The 26,587-nt window shown below is 34.9% G+C and overlaps 1 protein-coding gene across 2 annotated transcripts in view; it reads right to left on the bottom strand.

Moving 5' to 3' along the window:
• The window catches only part of LOC145259147 (dnaJ homolog l(2)tid, mitochondrial-like), a 90,898-nt gene that overhangs the window by 34,591 nt on the left and 29,720 nt on the right, over window positions 1–26,587 (bottom strand). For both annotated transcript variants that reach the window (XM_080116850.1, XM_080116851.1), the window contains exons 3-9: window positions 18,201–18,284; window positions 17,160–17,274; window positions 13,527–13,666; window positions 12,570–12,722; window positions 9,593–9,740; window positions 6,590–6,654; window positions 5,166–5,294 (exon numbers count right to left, since the gene is read on the bottom strand). In XM_080116850.1, the coding sequence (XP_079972976.1) occupies window positions 5,166–5,294; window positions 6,590–6,654; window positions 9,593–9,740; window positions 12,570–12,722; window positions 13,527–13,666; window positions 17,160–17,274; window positions 18,201–18,284 (834 nt within the window). The remainder of the gene's footprint in view (window positions 1–5,165; window positions 5,295–6,589; window positions 6,655–9,592; window positions 9,741–12,569; window positions 12,723–13,526; window positions 13,667–17,159; window positions 17,275–18,200; window positions 18,285–26,587) is intronic.

Genomic DNA, 26,587 nt, shown 5'->3' with positions numbered 1-26,587 from the left:
TATTGTTCTAATATATTATTGAAGTTATTTGTATAAGTTAGGGGATGTGTGTTGGATTTAGAAGATTTTGTTACATTCTTGAGTTTTAAATTTACCGATGGCTGTTTAATTAGCCAAGGTGGAGATTTTGGTTTGAGGGAAACATGGATTTCTGTGGTATCTATTTGGGCTTCTGTAAAAAGGTCTTTTATACGTAGGCTGTATGGTTTAATAATATTTTCTCTCCCATTGAAGAAGTTTGTGTGTTGTGGGTGGAAAACAATTATTTGCAGGGTTTGATGGACATGAGAGTTTTAAGCAGCACTGAAGGGCTAGATTTTCTAAGTGTCAGAGGAGGTTCATTAGACTGTGTATAGGCTTTCCACTGGTGAAGTGGTGGATGTTCCGAGAGCCAGTCTTAAGCCTTGGTGGTGTATTGCGTTTAGTTCTTTTATATATGATTCTCTGGTTGGCCCATATATGAAGCATCCATAATCCAGCTTGAATCTTATTAAGGAACGGTATAGTTTAAGTAGTGTGGTTTTGTCAGCGCCCCAGTCAGTGTGGGCTAGGACTTTGATCAGTTTAATGGCCTTGTGACATTTTGTTTTTAGATTTTTATGTGGAGGTATGAAGGTCAGTTTCCTGTCGTATATTAAGCCCAGGTACTTGTGTTGTTCAATGACAGGGATGATATTGTTATCCAGTTTTAGGATGGGATCATGAGGAGTTCTTTGGAGTTTACAGAAATGGACGCATTTTGTTTTTTCTTTTGAGAATTTAAAACCATTTTCTGTGGCCCATTCGTTTATTTTATTTCGACAAAGTTGCAGTTTTCGTTCAGCTGTGGTTATGTATTTTGATCGGTAGCAGATGAGCAAGTCATCCACGTATAGGGCACAGTTAGTACCAGGGTTTATGTTTTCAATGATTTTATTTATTTTTATGTTGAAAAGGGTGACGGATAAGATGCTATCCTGAGGTACCCCCATTTCTTGTTCTTTTTGAGCTGAGAGTGTGTTGCCTAGTCTTACTTGGAAGTGTCTATTATTTAAGAGATTGCAAATGAATTCTGGCATTCTGCCCCTAAATCCAAGTTCATATAGGTCTTTTTAATGTCATATTTCCAAGTAGTGTCATATGTTTTTTCTAGGTCGAAAAAGATTGTTATTAGGTGTTCTTTTCTGGCAAAAGCTTCTCTGATGAATGTTTCTAATCTGATTAGGTGGTCGATGGGGCTTCTATTTTTCCTGAAGCCTGATTGATATTCTGTTATCAGGTTTTTGCTTTCAAGATACCATGTTAGTCTTTCATTGACCATCCTTTTGAAGGTCTTGCATACGCAGTTGGTGAGGGCAATAGGTCGGTAATTTGTTGGATCTGAATGGTCTCTTTTTGGTTTAGGTATTGGAATTACTATGGCTTCTTTCCAGTTTTGGGGATGTTATTATTCATCCATATGTCGTTGTATATTTGTAGAAGGTAGTGGGGAGATGGTTTTGGTAGGTTTTTTAGAAATTGATAGTGGATTTTGTCAGGGCCTACTGCTGTATCATGAGATTTTTGGATTGCCTCTTTTAGTTCTGTTCTGTTGAATGGTTGGTTGTAATGTTCTTCGTTTTTTGATTTGAAGTTTAATTCTTTTCTTTTCTTCGTTCTGTTTTAGGGTTTGGAATTTCTTTGATTGGTTTTTTGATGAGGAGTTTATGGAGAATTGTTCAGCTAGTTTGTTTGCAATATTTTCTTTGTTAGCAATTTTTATGTTATTGCAACTAAGGTGTTTGATTGGGTCTTTATTGTTTTTCCCCAGATATTTTTCTTACCATCTTCCATACTTTTTTGATTTTGGTGTTCTCATTTATTTTTGATACAAAGTTTTTCCAGGTGTTCCTTTTTGCTTCTTTGATGATTTTTCTTGCTTTTGTTCTGCTGTTTTTAAATTGATCTAGGTTTTCCTTAGTTGGATTCTTTTTAAATTTTCTTAGTTTGGCACGTCGCATTCTCACTGCTTCCTGGCATTCTTTGTTATACCATGGTTTGTTGACTTTCGTAGGGGAAGAACTTTTTGGTATGTTTTCTTTTGCAATGGAAAGGAGTGTATTGTTGAAATATATTATGTGATCCTCAGTCTGGGTGTTTGCTTCTGGTATCAGTCTAGATTTGCAGGAGTTTTGGAATTTTTCCCAGTTTGCCTTTTTTAAATTCTAACGGGAGGGTTTGTCGTCTGGTCCTGGGTTTTTGTTTTCTAGTATAATTGGGCAGTGGTCGCTTCCGCATGTATCATCATGTGTTTTCCAGTTGTAGTCCATAAATAGAGTTGGGTCGCAAATTGCTAAATCAATATCTGAGAGAGTGCCTCTTGCTGGGTGTAGATGTATTTTCTTTGGTGTTGAGTAGGCATAATTGATTTTGGTTAAGTAGCGTTTCGATTATTTTACCACGCTTGTCATTTCTTGTACTACCCCATAGTTCGTTGTGGCCGTTTAGGTCCACCATTAGTATGAATGGTTTTGGTAGTTGTTAGATTAGGGCATTTAGTTCAGTTTCTTTTATTCTTTCACATGGTGGGATGTATAGTGAACAGAATGTTATTGTTTTATGGAATGTTGCGGTTATTGCAACAGCTTGCATGTTTGTTTTTAGGTTTATTTCACTGTGTGGGATGTTTTTGTTTATAAGTAGTGATGATCCTCCTGTAGCTATGTTTGAATTCTTGTTTATGTAGTTATATGAGCAGTAGTGTTTTATATTAATTGTATTATCTTCTTTTAGGTGGGTTTCTTGTAGGGCAATTATGGCAGGGCAGAAAGTTTTTATAAGGAGTAATATTTCTTCAAAGTTGGGTTTTGTTCCTCTTATGTTCCATTGAAGTATTTTATGAGCCATGGTTTGTCTTTTTCTGGTTTTGAACTGTTGGTGTTTATGTCTACGTCCATAGTTTTGATGTTTGCTTAGGTGTTTCGGGTTTCAGATCGTGAATGGGGTCGTGGTGGGTGATGGGGTCCTGATATAGAGGTTGAGTGGGATCTGTTTATTTTGCTTTTATTGGTAGCGATCTTGTAGGGTTCTTTTGGGGTCTGTTTATTTTTTCTGTCGTAGGGGTTGTTTCTATGGATGCTGTTGTTTGGAGTTTAATAGGTTTTTGTGGTTGAGTTTTAGTTTGGGGACTTTTATTTCAGTTATATTCTTTAAAAAATCTTTACTTTCTGTGATGGTTTGTTTCATGGTTTTTTTTTAAGTCTTCTATTAGTTCTCATTTCATTGAGTAATTTCATGAATACTTCAATTTGGGTGTTTGAGGGATTTGTTTTTGTTGTATTATTATTTGGTTCAAGGTTAGGCTGTGTATTTCTTTTTGTTAGCTCAGAGTATTTTGTGTTTTCTGCTAGTTTGCGGGCTTCTTGGAAACTTATGTTTTTGATGTATTTTATTCTGAGAGTTTCTTTTTCTTTTTTCCATTTTTCGCATTCTTTTGAGTTTGTGCTATGAGTTTGATGGCAATTGACACATTTTGGTGCGTTTTGACAATCAGTATGTGTTTCTTTGTCTCCACATCTCATGCAAGTTGGTGGTCATGTACATCGATCTTTATGGTGCCCGTATTGATGACAATTGTGACACCTGAATGGGCTTGATATGTAAATTTCAGTGTTTATTTTTTCATATCCTATTTTTATGTTGTTAGGTATTTGAGGAGTATCAAATGTTAATATGTAAGTGTTTGTGTCTATGATTTCGCCGGATCTTGTTTTTACCTGAATTCTTTTGATATCAATAACATTTTGATTTTTAAGATTATTTTTTGTTTCTTCTAAGGGGCACAGGGCTAGTTCTGGCACCTGATTACACCTTTGCTAGTATTCAATGTTCTGTGGAGGTAGGTTTTTATTTTTTGATCATCGAAAAGTTTCCATTTGTAAATTTCAGTTGCTTGTTTGTTATTTCGATTAACAGTGTGCCATTTTTTTTGTTTTTTATTAGTTTTTGGTTTGATTCCTTTTGATAGTATTCTATTTTGAAAGGAGACATTTTTGTTATTTGTTCTCCTTCAATTGTTTCTATTACAAAAAAATCTTGGGAAGGTTTGTTTGTTTATTTCAGTTTCTGAGTCTGAGCTAGTCAGATCAGAAACTTCTGAATGACTTCTTTTGAGGCTTATAGTGGGTCATTTTTGTAGTTCGTAATTTTTCTTCTCTCGTGCTCCCCACCCACCCGGAGCCCTATATGGCAGGTGTTGGGGGGAGGGGGGGCATTCGCCCCAACAGCAACAGGGATACACGGGAGGTATACTCATCTCGGTGGACCTAAGCACCTGTAGTTCGTCCATTTTTACTAAAAAAAAATTTTTTTTTTTTCAAAAGCCTCTTTTTAGTAAGAATATTTGTTTTTCAGCTGTGATTTGTCCAGCTAGTTGATTGACCCATGAGCCACCGCTTTCTAAATCTGTTTATTGTAAAAAGGTGGGGAGTGCGAGTGGATTTTCTTGTTATGTTAGTCAAGTTTAGAACTTGAGGTGACCAGCCGATTGATTGGATTGGGCCCGTCCAACCGCCCGTCTAGCCCAGTACGAGGCCAAAGTGGAGTGTTGCAACTGATATCTTTGTTTTCCCTAGGTATCAATTACTCAACCAACAGGATCCCTTTCCTAGGCATTACGGGTCGCCACCCACTGCCAACAGGTGGCCCCATTGAGAGGGTTTTACTCTCTGCAGGGGGACAGTTGGTGTATTCTTATGCCCCACCGACGGGGTTGGGTAGTAGCAATAGAAAAAGAAAGGAAAGTGGAGGTGGGGGGAATGGGGCTGTTTTTATTTTTATTTTTGCAGAACATAATTAAGTTTTACGAAGGAGAATAGAAAACAAAAACAGAAAATCGATGTAAGTGCATTTCGTCTAAGGAAGCCAATAGACAGCCTGATCTGGTAGCACCAGAGAGAGATAGAAGTCTTTGCAGTTTGAAATATGAATTATGTCCCTTGCATTCTTTTCTAATTTTAAAAATGAACAAATCATCAATCCTAAGCAACACTGGGTCGCTAACACTGATAGCAAATTTATTCATCATTAGATTTTATTCATTTATGAAAAAATAAATCTGATTAGAGGAGAAGAAATTTCCAGAAAATTCCATCAACTAAAAACAAGGTTATTTAATGCTTGATTGTTCCAATTTCATTTTTACTTACATTGACAATATGATTTGCATAAATTCCAGGAATCTTTATCGTTCCTCCAAGGATTGCTTGCGACAAACTGATATAAGCATCACTATGGATATCAGCACCTTCTCGCCGAAACAATTTGCTTTTGGCAACCTGAAAGATGAAATGGCAAAAACGAAAATATGAAGCAGGAAAATAAATCCTTTTTTATTTTAATTACAACCTAAAATCTTGACAGAACCAAAAAAAAAAGTTAAGCAAAAGGAGAGAAGCAAGCAAGAAAAAAAAAAAAAAAATGGTTTGTACTTTTTATTTTTTAATAAACATTTTCATCCTATATTTTTTGCCATTTAACTGATTTTAGATTCATCTATAATATTTTAGAGTTGTTTCTTTTCTTTTTATATATAGGCATCACCACTTATCAAGGCCTAGATGCCACTCGAGGATAAGGGTTAAAGAGTGTACAGTAGTCAATTGGACAATATAGTAATCATAAGTAATGGAAATTCGGTGAATTTGTTAACTTAAGTGGAATGGCGTTTCAAGAACTTGTTTATGTTGGACTTGAAGACAACCATATTATAGACAGCTGGAAAGCAGGAAAACGGAAGACAATTCCACAGGCGTGCAGTTCTAAGAAAGAAGCTTTGATCATGGAATCTATGTTTAGTTTTAGGCACAGATAAAGAGTGTGAGAAATTATTGATAGTGTTTTCAGCTAGACAAGTGTTTTTCGTGAAAGTTTGGCAAGGGGGGGCATAGATTAGAGCTCAGACAAGCACTTGCCATGAAAATAATGATAAAGCAGAGACAGACTCGCAACATCTCTTCTGTGAGAAAGGTTGCAGGGAAGAGACAAGGGCATCTCCTACAAGGCTTGTCTTGCATCATTTTTTTTGTATCAAGATTTGGAATTTATTTTTTAAACCAATTTGTTTTGAAATTTTTAGACAAGAATTGATGATTTGTATTATTTGGACTATTGTTCTTATCTTGAACTTTATTCCGACGTTTCAGCTGATGCAGCCTCCAACCTTGATCAGTTCATCAAATGAAGGAATTTGTATGGAATTTTTAACAAGACTAATCTGAGATGGTTTCTGTTCTTTCAGCAGTTGTGCAACGGATAAAAGTGTTAAGTAATAATCAGTTCTAAGTCGCAGTCTTCTTGGAGGTAGAGGCGAGATGAAGAATATAATTAAAATTTATTTAAGACTTTCATCCAGTCATAGCTCATTGGAGGGCAATCTACTACCCTTTTGGATTAAATAAAGGGTTCGGTTGGAAATTCCATACAGATTTCAGAGTTCAACAAGACGGACTTAGAGAAGTTTGAAGGTTAGATTGAAACATGGTGAGATTATCATCCAAGATGAGAATAATTCACATTATAAAAAAATTGGTATGCAATTTCTGTAAAGAACTAAACTGCATTTAATGCTTACCTTAAAGGTGATAAAAAGTTCTTGTGTACCAACTGACATTCTCACCGTCTGACCATCTTCCACCCCTGAAATAAACAAATCAATATCTTTCATAAATTGATTTTATAAATCTAAAAATCAGTTAAACGGAAACTACAGACATTCCTGTAAATTACTCCTACAACGGAAACTACAGACATTCCTGTAAATTACTCCTACAACGGAAACTACAGACATTCCTGTAAATTACTCCTACAACGGAAACTACAGACATTCCTGTAAATTACTCCTACAACGGAAACTACAGACATTCCTGTAAATTACTCCTACAACGGAAACTACAGACATTCCTGTAAATTACTCCTACAACGGAAACTACAGACATTCCTGTAAATTACTCCTACAACGGAAACTACAGACATTCCTGTAAATTACTCCTACAACGGAAACTACAGACATTCCTGTAAATTACTCCTACAACGGAAACTACAGACATTGCTGTAAATTACTCCTACAACGGAAACTACAGACATTGCTGTAAATTACTCCTACAACGGAAACTACAGACATTGCTGTAAATTACTCCTACAACGGAAACTACAGACATTCCTGTAAATTACTCCTACAACGGAAACTACAGACATTCCTGTAAATTACTCCTACAACGGAAACTACATACATTGCTGTAAATTACTCCTACAACGGAAACTACAGACATTCCTGTAAATTACTCCTACAACGGAAACTACAGACATTCCTGTAAATTACTCCTACAACGGAAACTACAGACATTCCTGTAAATTACTCCTACAACGGAAACTACAGACATTCCTGTAAATTACTCCTACAACGGAAACTACAGACATTCCTGTAAATTACTCCTACAACGGAAACTACAGACATTCCTGTAAATTACTCCTACAACGGAAACTACAGACATTCCTGTAAATTACTCCTACAACGGAAACTACAGACATTCCTGTAAATTACTCCTACAACGGAAACTACAGACATTCCTGTAAATTACTCCTACAACGGAAACTACAGACATTCCTGTAAATTACTCCTACAACGGAAACTACAGACATTCCTGTAAATTACTCCTACAACGGAAACTACAGACATTGCTGTAAATTACTCCTACAACGGAAACTACAGACATTGCTGTAAATTACTCCTACAACGGAAACTACAGACATTGCTGTAAATTACTCCTACAACGGAAACTACATACATTGCTGTAAATTACTCCTACAACGGAAACTACATACATTGCTGTAAATTACTCCTACAACGGAAACTACATACATTGCTGTAAATTACTCCTATAACGGAAACTACATACATTGCTGTAAATTACTCCTACAACGGAAACTACAGACATTGCTGTAAATTACTCCTACAACGGAAACTACAGACATTGCTGTAAATTACTCCTACAACGGAAACTACATACATTGCTGTAAATTACTCCTACAACGGAAACTACATACATTGCTGTAAATTACTCCTACAACGGAAACTACATACATTGCTGTAAATTACTCCTACAACGGAAACTACAGACATTGCTGTAAATTACTCCTACAACGGAAACTACATACATTGCTCTAAATTACTGACCAAAATAAACTAAAGAAACAAATAATAGCATTATGTTTTTAATTTTTTAACTGATAATTCATATTTTTTGGATTCTTTGGTCTACCATTTTTATCTTGGTTATTTTCACAATGTTCAAATTTCAATGTAGATTTCCCAAGTTTCAGAAAAAGGACCCAGGACAAAGTAGATAAAGTACTTGGTAAAATTCAGCTATAAGTTACACTCCAGGAAGTTAAAAATTTAATCCTCAGTGCGGGCGATACCAAAAATATACTTGCGAATTACTACAGATTTCTACAGCCATGGCTGACAGAACAAGATCAAGTTACCCCCATGGATTAAATAAAGGGTTTCTTTCCAAATTGTGTATGGATTCTCAAGTTTGACAAAAAGATTCCACAAATTTGACAAGATACACCTGAAGTGAAACATACTGAGATGAACATTCAAGATGAGAACAATATGAAGAATCATATAACATGCATTATTTGTTGTTTTTGTATTCCTCCAATTATTACAGTTAGCAGAAGCAAAGAAGAGATGTTTGTTGCAGTCAATGATCAAACACCATACAAGAATTACACATGGTGGCATATTAGTGAATGTTCCTTCCTGGATGTTTAAGACACAAGCCTTGTTCATCAGTTGTTGGTCTATTGCAGAGTCAATTGGATAGTTTCAGTTAGTTTCGCAACAATAAAATTCTCCCTTCAAACAAAATCAAGGTTATTTTATGATTATTACTGACCAGGAATTTACTCATGCAATACATGATTCTGGGATATACCCTAATTGGAATTCTTATTCGAAAGGCATTGCCATAACATGAGAGTGATGGTTCAAAGCATGCCATAACAATTATACATATATTAGAAGGATATTCTGGTCCTTAGTCAGACATAACCTCATAATTCACTTGAACGTCTATCCCATCGCTGCAAATGTCACATTCCTTTGCCTGTTTTGCAAGTACTTTAATGGAATGTGCTCTGATGAACTCATAGCACTTGTGACCCCTTGACGTACATGCTCTCAGCTAAACCCACAAGCAGCAAAATCCCACCCCTTCACTGTTGAGGTTCCTATAAGCTGGAAAGCTTTTTATCTTAGTTTCTTCTCTCAAACTGCTAGACTTTGGAATTCCCTTCTAATTTCCTGCTTTGCTGTCTTCATTTGCAAATAGAAGAAAAGGAACATCATTGTAACGTCATAAATAAAACCTTGTTACTTGTTTTAAAATTGGCGTTGATTTCATTTGAAGGGAAAATTCTTTTGTAGCGGAACTGACCGAGATCATCCAATTGATTCTGCAGCCAGTGTTGGAATCAACAACAAACTTTAGACTAACGACTGAATAACCGATTTCGAATAGTAGCCCTTTATGTCCAAGTGACAATATGAAAAAAAAGTTGGACTTACCAGCCGGAACGGGCACCATTACTTTCTTACGTAATATTGTTTGTCCTTTACCACTGCAATCTGTACAAGGAGTTTTGATGAGAATTTTGGTCCCATGACATCTCCGACAAGTTGTTTGCATCACAAATGGACCAGTACTCACAGTCTCCTAAAAGAAACATTAACATTTTATCTTTCAAGGAAGACAAAACATGAAAGAATTGCATATACAAAATTATTTTATAATCTCACATTTGTAGACATCACTTAAATTACTATGCACTAGTAAGATATCTGTTCCATGATGGGTAAAATTAATTCACTCAACAGAACAGTTTTGCACCACTTTTAGGTTATGAAGATTAAAATAAAGATATAATGATACAGAACCTTATCTAGAATCTTTATCGCAATATTTTTGATTCTAGAAAATCTATAAACTTTAAGGCTTAAGTGGTCTTAAGAAATTGAATTTCAGGGAATCCTGTGTTATTAGACACTGATTAAACAAGATTGTCTGCAATTCAAAAGGATCAAATTTAATGCAAATCAGAAATATTTGAATTTTCATTTACCTTCAAAAAACCCTCTAAAGCACTTCAAAGAAACCGAAATTTGTAGAATATTAATACATATCTGACTTCATATAGAGATTTCATGTGTTTAAACAAACCACATTTTCTTTGTTGTCTGAGAAAATGAAATGCGTTTGTTACTTATCCAAAAAATTCTGGTATTTATGTTCACACACATTGCAAAATCATATCTAAATTAGCAAAATATCTTTAAGTAATGGCTGTGATCTCATTTTAGGTTTGAAGTTTATAAACCTGGAGACTACTGGACGGGAAAAATATTTCAATTAGAAATCAAAAACTTTCCATAATTCTCAAATTTCTATCATCATAAGTCTAGATATAGATTCGACTTATTGAACTTTTTTGTGAAAGTATTTCAAAGACTATCATGTGTGTACACCCTGCACCAGGAAAAAGGAAAAGAAACAAGAAATGAAAAGAAACAAGAAAAAAAAAAAAAGAAAAAAAAAAAGCACTAATATTGATAAAAAGTAACATCTATCTGTGAAAAAGTAAAATTGTCTCAAACAGGAAAGTTAAAAAAAAAACTGTATCAATCGATATATGATGCCTCTGTTCAGTCTCAAGAGACAATGGATATTCCCTGTAAAAGGTAGTTGCGCGTGTAATTGTGCGGCAAGCGTTGCGCAATCCACAACCACACCTCTCCTGAATTGGCACTGCTTAAGTCCAGTGGTAAGAAAAAACAATGCAGAGATAAGCAGAGAGCACATACACCACATGGAATTCCTAAATGCTCACTCATTTCAGTACTGACCAGGCTCAACGCTCATTCACTCACCTGAAGCAAAATGAGTACAATGTTTGGTGCACATAAGCAAACATTTGCATTACGTAATTTATAAATATGTGAAATGTATGTAAATATTTATTTATAATACTACATCAGGAATTGGTATGCATTAGTATTGAAATGATTAATCGGAATTGGGAATCGGAAAAATCAGAAGATATGGGGGTATCAGAATTGGTATCGAAAAATTGATGCCTATTTCCCCGATGTCAAAAATAATTCTTTTGTCCTCTGTTTTTTTGGTTTTTTTTTTATTTTGTTTAAACCAAAATCTTCCATTGTTGGTAATAATGATAAAATAATAAATATTTATTGATTTTAAATTACCAGTAAAGCTAAAATCGATAAATCAACTCCTACAAGTGTATTTTGACGTTTAGGAAAATTTCTGTATATTTAACAGGTGTTTTTACAAAAATCAGGAGAAATAACAATCTTATAGTTAAATAATTAGAGATTTATAAAGAATCGGAATCAGGAATTTAGCATGGAATCTGTAATTGTATCGGAATCGGGAAAAATATTGGAATCGCCCCATCATTAGTATGTATGAATAATCGTGACGCCATACAGTTTAAACATTGAGTAAATAGTACAGTCAGTTCGTCTAACCATCCATTGCGACCTCCCTTAGAATTGTCATGTATAAGTCTGAGACATGGTGCAAACCAGAAAAGAAACTAACTCAACATAAGTCAGTCCATTTACTGTCACAGATTGCTTATTCTCAACTGGCAATGACGTTACAGAATAAGATATTCGTATGTTAGTTATTTTGTATATAATTATTATTCGTATGTTATTTTGTATATAATTATTATTCGTATGTTATTTTGTATATAATTATTATGCGTATGTTATTTTGTATATAATTATTATTCGTATGTTATTTTGTATATAATTATTATTCGTATGTTATTTTGTATATAATTATTATTCGTATGTTATTTTGTATATAATTATTATTCGTATGTTATTTTGTATATAATTATTATTCGTATGTTATTTTGTATATAATTATTATTCGTATGTTATTTTGTATATAATTATTATTCGTATGTTATTTTGTATATAATTATTATTCGTATGTTATTTTGTATATAATTATTATTCGTATGTTATTTTGTATATAATTATTATTCGTATGTTATTTTGTATATAATTATTATTCGTATGTTATTTTGTATATAATTATTATTCGTATGTTATTTTGTATATAATTATTATTCGTATGTTATTTTGTATATAATTATTATTCGTATGTTATTTTGTATATAATTATTATTTGTATGTTATTTTGTATATAATTATTATTTGTATGTTATTTTGTATATAATTATTATTCATGGATGAAATCTCAAGGTGTCAAGTTATTGAATTTGCACACGCATGATGGCTAGAGACTATAAAAGAAAGCCAAATTATGTTGACGGCAGAACGAGGAATATGTCAAAAGGGAAATGACATATTCCAACTACTTAGATGATAAAACAGAGAAGCAAGAGAAAAAATATTTTTGGCATAAAGTCATTTCTTGTTTTTCCTTTGTAATGATCCTGTTTAAATTTCAACCTCCTCTTACCAGAATAACATTAATATTACTTACCATTCCTGTACCATTACAGTGGTGACATCTGATAACTTTTGTGCCTGGTTCAGCTTTGGTACCTTGACATTTAGGACAAGTGTCCTTCACATTGACATTTATGTCCTTATTTATACCGCGTGCTGCCTCTTCAAAGGAGAGATTCATGAAAATCTGAAATCAAATACAGAAGAGAACACTTATCTAAAGTAACTTATACTAAAATGAAACAAAGCAAACTTAAACCTGCAAAAAATAAAATCAAAAAATCCAGCAGTTATAGATTGTTTTTCTTCAAATTTTGTATTTGTAATAGGAGTAATTTTCCAGCCAGAAGTTATCTCCCTTTATTATAATTTATTCAAGTTCTGTTAAAAATTAGAAACTAGGCAGACACGTTATGTTAATAAATTGTTTGGTTTTTAAATCATATTCTTCAGTTATTTTATGACATTATCAAAAAAATTTTTAAATGAAAGTTGGTTTTTCACTCTTGTATTTTTCTGCTACTTTTCTCCCAACCCCCATCGACACTAGAGTAAAATTTGATTTTCTTGAAAAAAATAAAATAAATAAAAAAAACTATTTGATCAAATTACAGAGTTTTTGGAATATTTTATCGTTACGTGACTGGTATGTACATCATACAGACTTTGCTTTATTTTTAATTGTTGCCATAAGTGCCAATTTGAATAAGCACTAAATAGCAAATATCGGTTAACATTTTCTTTTTTCAATGGCCGATTTCGAGGAAAGCAGGGGAGATAAGCCAATTTGTCATACAGAATTGATCGCACAACTCCTGCACATTAAAACATATAAAACGTGTTAATTTGAGAAATTCTGTTTTTTACTTGTAAGTTATGTTTTTTAACTGAAGAAAATTCAAAATTAACAAGAAGTTTTTTGAGAAGCATTTTCACATCAACTGAACATGCAATAAATGAGTAATACTTAAGATTATTAATATATTATTACCTCAGAGGCAGGTGCAAAGCCAAATTTTGATTCCTCAAAATCCTGAAAATCTGAAAAGCCAGACATTCGGAATCCAGCATCACCAAAGATCTTCCGGAACAATTCTTCAGGATTCATTGTACTTTGAAAGTTTTCAAAACCTTACAAAACAAAGACGAATTTCAATTAAATTGTCAAAAAATTATCACAGGGTTAGAACCACATAAAAGTGAGTTATGAAAAAGAGGGGGTTATATATGGGAGTAAGCATCCAAAAATCAGCGGCAACAATGGATTGAGCACTGCCTTTAAACTGTTTGAATAATTACAAATTGACTATGGCTTTTGTCATTTCACAGAAATCCCAACGAAACAAGAAAATCTACCAACAATTCAGTCCAAACCATCTCAGATAGAACTTTTAAGTTTCCATGAAGCCATTTTTGCAGGACTGGTATGAACATTATAGTTATTAAAGGTGAGGAGGAGGAAGCTGCCAACGAGTATAGGTTAAGGGCTTTCAGTTGTTATTCGTAGGAATCTATGTGGATCATCTGCATCACAAACTTCTGTATTCACTAAAAGGTACAAGATATCCTGAATGAGATGAGAGGATAAAGCTTGGGTACTATCTTTCAGAAGGAGTCACACCACAGACATGTATAGTGAGACAATGTAGGTTGTTATAATAACAAAACATTAGATGAGAGCACACTGCAGAACTTATTTACCCTCTGTATGCATTGGACAGTAAGAGTAAAGGATTTAGACTGCATTGTCATCGTACATAAATCATGTTAGGTAAAGAACCAACTAGAAGGTGGTTGCATTTGTTGAGACAATCTTTGACTTAGTGGAAGCATTAACGAATGAACAAGGATTGTCAAAAATAGCCTTTTGGAAGATGCTCTTTAGAAGGTCATTGACAAATACTAGGAACAGCCAGAAATCTAGTATCAAGCCATAACAAATGTTACATAGAAACAGAACCGTCAACTTGTACTAAAAAAAAAAAAAAAAAAAACTGATTCATCTCATTACATATAATTGAAAGCCATAGATTCTAGAGTTTGTAGTGCAGAAGTCTGATTCACTGAATCCAAGGCTTCAACAAGAAAGACAATATTAGCCATCACCACCATGTTGGATCATGTTGGAAATGAGACTTTGCACAGGTGAGCAAAACCGGTAAGTAATTGACTGGATCCTCTAGGTCACTTTTCTTGTCACTGTTCGTCAGTCTTCAGTTTGACAGGATAAATAAATAAAAAGCCAGTGTGAAGGAACCAGTGATACTGTGCCTGAAATATTTTTTTGGATGAAGACAATATGAATTCAGGTCTTATTTGCATTTAGCAACTGAAAAATATAAGTCATGCACGATTTGAGTTTCTCTAAAGAACAGTAATGTATGTCTACCTTTATAGTTTCTATAGATTTTAGAAAAGACTAGCCTGGGTGCCCAGCATTGCCAGGATGTTTAGAGGTGTGTGTGGAGAAAAAGAAAAAAAAAAAAAGCGATAGTAGGCAGCCAAGCTCAAACCTGTACCGCGAAGGAGGAAAAGAATGTGGAAAAAAAAAAGACGTCTTTGCTGTTGTGTCCATCGCCAAACCAGAAGTGACATAGATTTAAACTAAGGCTAGACAATCGAAAAGAGGGGATGACTTTCGAAAATATCAGCAGAAAAACTAACACCTCCCTGTAGAAAAGTACCCAATTGAGGGTGAAGGAATTAATGTTTTTGGCCAATTTTTCGATATTTGTCGTCCGAAGAGTCAAGCTTCAAAACGATACCAATCTCGCAAAAATCCATCACCTCTGTCGAAAGTTTTAGGCAGACATACAAACATACAGGTGAAATTAATATTATAGATGACAACAAAAATAGTGCTTTCTTTTTATGTTAAACAATGATGCTTATTTGCTTTTCAGAACATTTTTTTTTAAACGCAAAGTCATTTATTTGCATAAATGGGGCAAAAGTGTAGCATAACTTATTGTTCTGTTCACCCTTTCCTTTGCTTTCCTCCTCCCAAATCTCTTCCTCTCTCTGCAAGTACATATACAATTCAAGTCAATAAAAGAGAAATCAGTTACTTCCCTTTACATGATAACTTTAAAACGATGTGTTTACATCTTGATAACATTAATAGAAATGATCATTTAACCCCCCCCCCCCACCCGAATAATTAATCATTTTGTTTTTTTGTTTAAATATTATACATCCAGGATTACGCCGATCACAAAATACCAACTTGTTTGTTGTGTATTTTTCAAGTTTTAGCTTTGACATACAGACATTTATATAATAGACTAAACTCGTCAACAACAAATTTGTGGTCTGCATTTTTTCAGCTCATTTAGAAGGAATCGGATGTGCTGAATATAAAAATCACATTGGTTTTTGTTCAATCAGGTCAAGTTTTTGAACTATCGTCACATGTTTTTTTACATTTTTGTTTACATGTATACGTGGGGAGCATTTTAGGAGTTGGTAGAGATAAACTGCCATGTCAAATAATTGTTTTGATTAGACATTATTTTCATAAGAACTATTCAGATCTAATAATTCTGGATGATTATGTCAAACAGGGATCAGTTTGAAGTCATAAAAACTCAAACACTTTCAAAAATTGGTGCTCAGCACACACAAAGGACTGGCCTGTGCAGGAGAATTAGTGCCTTGCAAAGAAAGGGATGTCATCAATAACCCTCTGATGGACATAGACAGAATACTCTTCCCACAGCTGCACGTCAAGCTCGGCTTAAGTAGTTCACCAAGGCTCTGGGCAAGGATGGTGACTACTTGACAGGCTTTTCCTGGATTGATCATGGGGAAGTTGAAAACTGACATCTTTGAGTCCTCAGATCCAGCAGCTCAGAGATCCAGAGTTCAAAAACTTAATGAACAAAGTGGAATTAGAAGCGTGGAAGATATTTGTTCTTCTAGTGAAGAACTTTCTTGGCAACAATAAGACCAGAAACTATGCAGAACTTGTCAACGACTTTTTTTTTCAGAAACCTGGGTTGCAATGTGAGCATCAAGATGTACTATTTTCACATATGAATTGGTTTCCTGAGAACCTGGGTTCAATGAATGATGAGCAGGAGTAAAGATTTCATCAGGACTTGAAAGGCATCAGAGTCACTGGGACACAATCATGATGGTTGACTACTGTTGGAATCTGAAGAAAGGCCTCTCTGCAGCTGAGCATTCCAGTTCGACGAAACAGAAGTTCAAACATGAAGTTTAAACAATGGAATTTACGTGCACTTATTTTTATCAATGTCCGTTATTTAGTTTACAGTAATCAATGTTTCTATCAGGTAATGAATATAGGTTGTTAGCACAACACTCTTTTCTTAAAAACATATTTAGAATAGTATATGTCGACAAAAATCATCTGATAATGCCACAAAAATGTAATCGATTTTATCAAAAGATTTGATTTTTTTCAAATCAACTTGGCACAAAAACCTGACCTGATGGAGAAAAACAGATGTGATTTTCTGATTCAGTAGTGCAAAAATACCCTAATTGTAAGTTGTAGAAATTAAAATTTAAAGTAGAAAAATTGTTGCCCAGTGAAATAGATAAAATATAAAAATCAAATTAAACAGATAAAAAAAAAAGATATCTCTTAAGTGTTTACCTGCACTTGACTGTTGACTGAATCCGTGTCTTTGTTGATGTTGTCCAAAACCAGATTGCTGTCCAGACATTCCAAACAAGTCATATTCTTTTCTTTTGTTTGTATCGCCAAGTACCTGAAGTTTAAAAAATTTTATTTCAAAAATTTTAAAATGTTTATCCTCCTCACATTTATATAAAGCAAAGTTGTGTTCTTGTTCAGGAATCCCTTTATATTAAAAAACAAAAAGTTTGTATGATGTATGTACCTGTAACAAGACGAAAATACATTCCAAAAATCATGTAAATTGATCAAGTACTTATATTTAAGACAAGCACATTTTATGAATAGAAAAAAAGCAGCTGTTTTGTCTGCCATTTTAAAAACAAGGGAAGATAACCATAATTCAAACTTGCAAGATTTATGTTGTAATGCCTATGAATTCTCATTAATTAGATACGAATGATTTTATTTATAAAAATAAAACTACTTGAGCAGTTAGCGTGATTTTTGGAATATATTTTTGTTTCATCAGATACATGATACAAATGTTTTATTTTTGTTTTTTAATATAGGAGGAATTCTGGACACTAACGTAAAAAGTCTTAAACTTTTGTTAACCAGCTGGTGAGGTCCTCAGAGAAAACAAGTGTTACTAAACGAGACCATCTGATCAGTATTTTGATGCTTTGAATTCTATTAAAAAAATCTACCAAATCGTGGTACATTTGTCAATATCTGTGGATGACTACTTTATATATCAATTAAAAAGATATGTAAACAAAGAAAATACTTTTTGTGCTATGATTTATTGTTAGTGATGAGCTTTTGCTTCAGCAAATAAGACACTCAGCTGCTGATCATGTTTAAATGCAACTTGGTGCTCGCATTTAAAGTCTTAGCTTGTTACGTCTAGCCACACTGAGAAGATGTAGATGATAAAATAGCTTTTTGTCGATGACTGTATAAGAAAACAAGCAACAGATTGGGTCAGTTAACGCAGCTTTATTTTCTAAAAGTTAATCTTTTTGCCCTGTAATCAATGAAAAATACATATTTTACCTCATAAGCTTCCGATACTTCCTGGAATTTCTTGGCTGCTGTCGGATCATTTTTGTTGACATCTGGATGGTACTTTTTTGCCAGCTAAAAAGTAAAAAAAATTTTTTTTAAATATATTAATTTATGATTTGGTTAAACTGACATTAAAAATCAAATCATAAAAAATACATAAAATCTGTCAATGTAGAACAAAGGATTTCTTTTTAAATCTCACCACTGAAACAGCATACAGATTGTACGTTTCTGATGACTACATAATTATATATAATCATAATTATTAAAAAGTACATTTGTTCTAATGTGTAATTTTTGTTTTGAAATGATTTTTATCATTTTAGTTCTGTCTGCCCCCCGCCCCCGCATCTATTATTGTTTTTATTTATTTACAAGTTTTAGCCCCCACCCCCCTCACTGCCATTATTATTTGGCGATTTTTTCACTTTGGAAAGGTATGGTCTTTTGATTTTTTGGGCGCGTGCGCAATTTAAAAAAAAAAAAAAAAAAAAAAAAAAAAAAATTTAAATTTGTTCCATTTTTAAAACAAGCGTAAAACGGTGTTCTCCGCAAGTTTTACCAAATTAAAAATTATGAAACAAAAAAACAAATTTAAAATGAACCATGCTGAAATAACGTTATTTTAAAGGCCATTCCTAACATGGGGAGGAAAGGATGTTAGTGTCTTCAACGTAACTGTTTTTTAAATTATAAAATAAAATAGCCAATTTGAAACCATAAAAAGATTGGTATTATTTTTGTTTCGTTTTGTTTTGAAACTTAGTGACCAGAAAAGAAGATAATTCGTTTCTCATTAATTATTATGGTTACCAGCGACACCATTTTTTTTGTTTTATTAAACTCAAATGTTTATTAGCCATTTGGAATATTCTATTTTCAATCTAAGGGATGGTCACGGTGATAACAGTCAAAGCGACAAGCTTAATAATATATAGATCATTAGCTATCATTCCAAAACCAAAAGATGTATTTAATTTCTTTTTAAATCTCATCACTGAAACACGATACATCTCCAACTTCTAACGTAGACCCCTACTACCAGGTCTCCTTCTCTAACATCAGAGGTCTACGTTCTAACCTTCCAGAGGTTGAAAACCAATTACAGGAGACTAAACCAGACATATTTCTAAGTGAAACTGGCATTGGACAGACTATTCCCCTAGGAGTTCATAATTAAAGGATACTCTAATTTAACTTCCAAATCTGACCCCCAAGATCACCATGGGCATGGAATATGTGCCTATATTAAAGATGGCTTTCCATGTGGTAGGGACATCTCCAGAGAAGATCCCAACTTACCCTATATGTGCTTCCGGGTTGCACTTGCTCAAACTACTGCATTTATATTTGCTCTCTATCGCCCCCACAACAGCAGAGTTACTATCTTTAAAAGCATATCTGAGAAAATTGACCACGCCCTATCTGCTTATCCTTCAGCTAATATTCATGTCTGTGGAGACTTCAATGTTCACAATGTGGAATGGTTAACTCACTCAAACAAGACCGATGATGAGGGGAGGTTCTGTCATGATTTCTCCATTGCTTATGACCTCACTCAGATTGGTCACGAACCCACCCGTGTTCCCGATACTGACAGCCAGTATGCAAGTCTCCTAAACCTTTTTCTCACAACTTGCTCTGAACTGTGTTCAGCTTCCATTCTGTCTCCGCTTGGATCTTCTGACCACTCAGTTGTATCAGTTAAGATAAAAATGAAATGTAATAAGTCCCCAGATGTACCTCTCCATCGTACAGTATATCGATACTCTATGGCTGACTGGAATAGCTTCCGCAAATTTCTATCAGATCTACCTCTGCGTTCCATGTTTAAAAAGGATGTGTCCTCTATAGCATCAGATAAAATGGTTAATTGTAGGTATAGATCGTTTCATACTCTCGAAAAAATTCCTGCAAAAACCTAATAGCCAGCCATGGTTTTCTCTGGAATGTGCTGCTGCCATTGCGCATAGAAATCACTTCGAACATAATAGACTAAAGCCGCTTTCAGAACTGCCAGCAACCACTGTAAAAAAGTGATAAAGAACGCAAGAGAGTTATATGCTCAGTCCATCAAGTCCAAAGTAGCTGAGCAGCGGCTTGGTTCCCACCAGTTTTGGCAAATACCAAACAGAATCCTGAACAGAAGCGTGCGCTCTATTTTAACTCTCATAAATGGACCTGAGTTAAGCATCAGACAAAGCCAAACTCTTTGCCAAGAACTTTGCAGCTAATTCTAACCTTTGCGACCAAGGTTACCAACCTCCAATATTTCCTCCTGTATCAGAAAACATGCGATGTGATATACAAATATTTGTACATGATGTTGCCAAGCTAAACATAAACCTTGATTCCAGTAAAGCAACCGGCTCTGACAGTATTCGAAAAGATTCAAAAGACTTCAACCAGAACGTGCGCCCATCCTTACAAAACTGTTTAAACGTTGTCTTAAGGAGAATTGCTTCCCATCACCCTGGAAAATCTCATCAGTATGCCCTGTATTTAAGAATTCAGGCGATCATTCATCCCCCTCTCAGTTCAAGCCAATAAGTCTCCTGTGCGTCATGAGTAAGTTGCTGAAATTTGTGTTAAATAGAGAAGTAATCAACCATCTCAGCAAAAATAACCTTCCTAGTGACATGCAATATGGTTTCCGTTCTGCAGCAGATGTGCTTACAGTTATATCTCATAAGATCTCATAAGATTAGCGAGTCTCTCGACGGAGGCTACCTTTCTAGGGCAATTGCTCTTGACATATCAAAGGCCTTTGATAGAGTATGGCATAAAGGTTTATTTCACAAGATCTCCAGCTACTGTATAGCTGGAAATGTCTTCTCAATTATTAAATCATTTCTCTCTGATAGGTTCATAAGAGTAGTGGTTGATGTGCAGAAATCAAAAACTCTTAGTATTAATGCTGGAGTCCCTCAGGGGTCCATCCTGGGCCCAACTCTCTTTCTGATCTATATTAATGATCTTCCAAATCACATCCTTACATCATTCGTAGACATCTACGCTGATAACACTACTATCTATGGTAGCACATCTAAGACCATAAACAACCAAGTTCTCTGATTCTCTCTCCTCTGATCTTGAGCAAGTGGTACAATGGGGAAAGAGGTGGCTTGTTACTTTTAATGCATCTAAAACCAAGCTTTTATCTTTACATCATCAACGCTCGGATCCCCATCTGGCATCAATTGAAATGAGTGGCTCTCGTCTTGGGGAGGTCTCATGTTTTAACAAGCTTCTGGGCTTGACCTTTACTCCTAATCTTAAATGGAACACATACATTAAATCCATTGCCAAGGCCGCTGGAAAAATGGTGGGATCCTTTTATCGATCCAGTAGATATCTCACTGCTGATGCAATTCTCTATCTATATAAGGGCCAGGTACGTCCAAGGATGGAGTACTGTTGCCACATCTGGGCAGGAGTTGCTAGAAAGGACTTATCCTGCCTTGATAGAGTTCAAAATAGACTTTGTAGCCTTGTGGGGGATGTCCTTTTCTCTTCCCTGCAACCTCTTTCTCACAGAAGAGATGTTGCGAGTTTGTTTTATCGTTATTTTCATGGCAAGTGCTCGGCTGAGCTCCATTCTATGCCCCCCCCCTCGCCAAACTTTCACAAGAAACACCCGTCTGGCAGAAAACACTATCACTAATTTCCCCCACTCTTTATCTGTGCCTAAACCTAAACGTAGATTTCATGAGCAAAGCTTCTTTCTTAGAACTGCACGCCTATAGAATTGTCTTCCGTTTTTCTACTTTCCAGCTGACTACAATATGGTTATCTTCAAGTCTAATGTAAACAAGTGTTTGATGTGCCATTCCATATAAGTTAACAAATTTACCGAATCTCCATTACTAACGGTTACTATATTGTCCAATTTCTACTGTACACTCTTTAACCCTTATCCTCGAGTGACCTCTTGGCTTTGATATGTGGTGATGCCTATGTAAAAAAATTCACCCTTAGTTTTTATTCATTTATTTTTTTATGAGTACATCTTATACATTTTGATTGAATAGCAGAAGACCACTAAACAAATATATGTTCCTCAAAAAAACTGTTAGAAAGTTTTTATATGGAATGAAAAAGAATTTGAAGAAAAAAAAAGGAAATGGAGATATGTAAAGTCTGAAAAAAAAAAAAAAAAAAAAAAAAAAAAAAAATACTTATTGTAGTGTTTATAGGCAACTCCACTCCCCAAAGACTAATTAAATTCAAAACATGGAAAACGTCTTTTGTCGCTATATGTACATACTTTTTATTTTACATAAGCACTGATATGTCGCTACACATTCGGGAGTATGTTTCTGTTAGCCAATTACAAGTAACTAGAGGCCTCTTCAGGCAATATTGCTTATACAAAAGTGAAGTCCGTAATGAAAATTATACAAAAGTTTACAGCACGAAATAATCAGCAAGTCAGATCATGCGATATTCAGAATAAAACATTTAATGTATTTGAAAAGGAAGAAGACAAAGGAAAAAGGGGAAGAATACAAAGTATGTATCAAAATAGAGAGGGGAAAAACGCATTAACCTTGTTAAAACTTCATTGGTTGCTTCATCTCTGGAAAATATTAACTTGGGATTATATACATTAGCAGGCCACCTGGTGTTGCCCGGTCATACAATGCACTTAAATATGAAACTATAATTCATGCAGATTACATATTATAGAGATAATTCCGTATTCATTATTATATTGAACCTAACATATGGTAACAAGATCAAAACTAATTATATATATCAGTGGTGACTCTAGCCTATTATTGCTACTCGTGCCCCCCCCAACACACCCTCTGTCAACTTCAGTTCCCAACCCGTGGTCCGTGGACCCAAAGTAAGTCATCATAGTTGCTATTGCATGATTCTCCATTGTATAGCACAGATTGACTAATGTACCTTGCATGGTGTTTTTTTGTAAACAATCAAGATGCTATATAATTTATAGTCTTGTTAATACAGTAGATAAGATAATTTTTTTCCCTCTTTCAAAAAGTATAGAAGAAAGATGTTCATTTCTATGACGAGAAAAATAATAACTAGCTTTACTAGAATAAAGAAATTGATGACAATGACAACTAAACAGGTTAGCAATTAAGTCGACAACTCTCCAGCTCATTTGTCTCATGGAATTATAAAATAATTAAAAGATTTTTTATTAGCACTTCACAATCGTTTTTGTTTTTTTATTAAGGAATGGTTTATTCATGAATTTTGAATCCTAGAAATCTACAAAAAAATATGGGTTCTATGTCATTTTATATTAATTGTCTGTATTTTTGAGATGAGGTGTTTTCATTTATTGAGATTGTCAGACTGACTTCCTCATCTTGGTTGTTATAGTCACAACATTTCGGCCATTTTGCCTTCCGGCCTTCGTCAGGTGTTTTGTATCGAACTGGGAAACCGTTTGTTAGGAGTCTCGAACCCAACCCTTTATTATTATTACGGGGGTACCGTGTTCGGACTCCAGCTTGGCTCTGGGACATAGTTGCTGATTCTCTGTTTTGAATGTTACTTTTCACTGTCTTCGTTCAGGATTGAACTCAGCACCTTTGGGTAACTGTAAACTTTGATCTAGGACCACTCTGCCATATGTCAGGACAATTCTTAGTTGGTTTTTGTTAATGTTAAACCTATGTTATTAAAGGTTTTCTCTCTATTAGAGGTGTTCAAATTGCATTCAGCTCTACGCTTGGTTTGCTCAGTAGGTTGTTATGTCCGAGCATGTGAGCTGTTTCTTTAAGTTTGCTCATTTTCCAGTGGATCTTTCTGTTTATTATTTTTACTTCATCCGATAGGGGGCGATGGTCCCCCCTCTCCATCCAGACATGGTTGGCTATACCCGATTTTTCCGTCTCCCCTTTAGTTACCGCTTTTTGGTGTTCTTCCACCCTTACTTTGAGGGGGCGGCGTGTAAACCTTTCTGCAACTGCATGGGATGGAGTATATGCAGTTCTTGGTCATGTTCTCCATGCGGGGCTTCACTCATACTAGGTGTCGTCTGAGTGTTGACTTGCTCTTGAATAACGTCCTGATGTTGTAGGGGGCACATATTCTCTGAATCTTTTCAGAGATGCCTAGTATGTATGGTAGGAAGACCGTTGGTGGGTTTGGGGTTTCATTCTCCTCTCTTATACTATTAACACGTCTGGTGGATAGTATGCTATCGGGGTAGTTGTTACGACGGAGGGTATTCTTCAACCTGACCATTTCTTGGTGGTATGTAATGGTGTTCCTACTTATTGTCTCTGCTCGATGTTGTAGGCAGCGTGCAATTCCATGTTTGATATTGTATGGGTGGTGGGAGCTGAAGTTAAGGTATTGTCCGGTGAAGGTAGGCTTGCGATATACGGATGTCTTAAAACCATGCTCTGGATGGAGGGGGGGGGGGACCATCGCCCCCTATGGGATGAAGTAAAAATAATAAACAGAGAGAACTAAGAATTGTCCTAGTGACATATGGCCGAGTGGTCCTAGATGTTGTATCAAAGTTTACAGTTACCCAAAGGTACCGAGTTCAATCCTGAACGAAGGCAGTGAAAAGTAACATTCAAAACAGAATCAGCAACTATGTCCGAACACGCTACCCCCGTAATAATAATAAAGGGTTGGGTTTGAGACTCTTAACAAACGGTTCCTCAGTTCGATACAAAACACCTGATGAAGGCCGGAGCAAAAAACGGCCGAAACGTTGTGACTATAACAACCAAGATGAGGGAGTCAGTCCAACAATCTCATTTTATATTATTAGTAAGAAAAACCTCAAACCTCGGAACCTTCGTAGAATTCTGTAATAGTACGTAAATACTTTTGTAATTTTTTTTCATAAAGATTCTGTAACTTTCTTTGCTGCATCATTTCACAGCTAGTGTTTGTCTATAAACGCCTTTGAATGGGCGTGTCTGCAGGTAAAGCACGTTTTGGGGAGGGTTATCTCATTTGAGCATAAACTCCAGGCGTCTTGGTTTGGCCGCAAATTTTTCTATTACCTTATTGTGCAATTCATTTCTTTGCTCTAAGTCTTTAAGCATTTGCTTCTCAATTGAAATTTGGGATGAAAGTCGATCCTCAGCTATAGTGCATCTCAAAAATGATTGTATTCTGTCCAAGGTTGAGAAACTTCTTTCATTTGAAACTGAAGTAGCGGAAATGGTAAGGAAAAATTGTATCAGTCTCAGATATTGCAGACAAAAAATTGAGTTCATGAAGCATCTCCAAAATAGCTTTATTTGAGGTACATTTTTTGAAATCATTGTCAGAATACAAATACCTAAGCTCACTTGTCAAGAATTTTAGGTAAAAAATACCAGGGTATTTTTTTCTGCAATGCATCTATATGTTGCTTAGGGAATGTACAGGAAAAAACTTCAAACTTCTTCACATTGAGCAATTCAAAATATGAAAAGTCTCCTATATTGGCAAATCGTTCCTTTAGTGATGAAATGTCTTGAATCGTTTCAAAATATACACTTTTGTAGTTGATTCGATTTCCCCTATTTCTTTTTGTGGTGGAGTGTGTGATTCGTCAGATATCTCCATGTTTGTCATCGTTTGTTGGATCATATTTTCATAATGTTCATTGTCACAATTGTTTGATTGAATAAAATCATGTATTTTATCTTGAACATATTTCACGTCGAGTTTTCTGCACTGTAAAATGTCAAATAGTTTCTCTGCTTCAGAAAGAATGACATAAAAACAGTTAAAAAACATGAAAGGGAACTCATTCAATTTTGACAATTGTCAGTTTCACTTAGTGTTGCTTCATCCCATATTTCGCCATGTTCGAGAATATTTTCGAGTGCGTTCATTATTTTTTGACGATCGTCTTTTATAGCGGATACAGTTCTTGATTTATAAAACCATCTGGTAGCACACAAAGATGAGATGCTAATTTCAAATTTTTGGAACACACTCTTCCGTTTCGTACTAGATGATGTGAATTTACTTAAGCTGTGTAAATGTGAAAAAAATATTTTAACGCCGTTAACTTTTTCCATACTTTTACTCAAAGCTAAATTAAGTTTATGGGCATAAGAATGGCTGAAATCGGCGTATTTAAATCCCCTCTCTCGCACTCCGTTCACCTGCCATCACGACTGCTCCATCATAAGTTTGGCAAACCAATTTTGATTTTGCATCATCAAAGGAATTTAAAGAATTCTCGATTACATCAGCTAATCTTGTGGCTCTTGTCATCGCTCACGTCATGAAATCCAAGGAATCGTTCAATAATTTTGCATCCATTCACATACCTAACAATGATCGAAAGCTGTACATGCATTGCACAGTCAGTTGTTTCATCAGCCTGCACTGAAATGGGGGGGGGGGCACTTTAAATTTCAGTGTAAATAACA

This window comes from Euprymna scolopes, chromosome 34 (assembly GCF_053919585.1).
Source record: "Euprymna scolopes isolate OS-2025 chromosome 34, ASM5391958v1, whole genome shotgun sequence".
Classification (NCBI taxonomy): domain Eukaryota; kingdom Metazoa; phylum Mollusca; class Cephalopoda; order Sepiida; family Sepiolidae; genus Euprymna; species Euprymna scolopes.
This window is presented reverse-complemented; position numbering and strand designations above follow the sequence as displayed.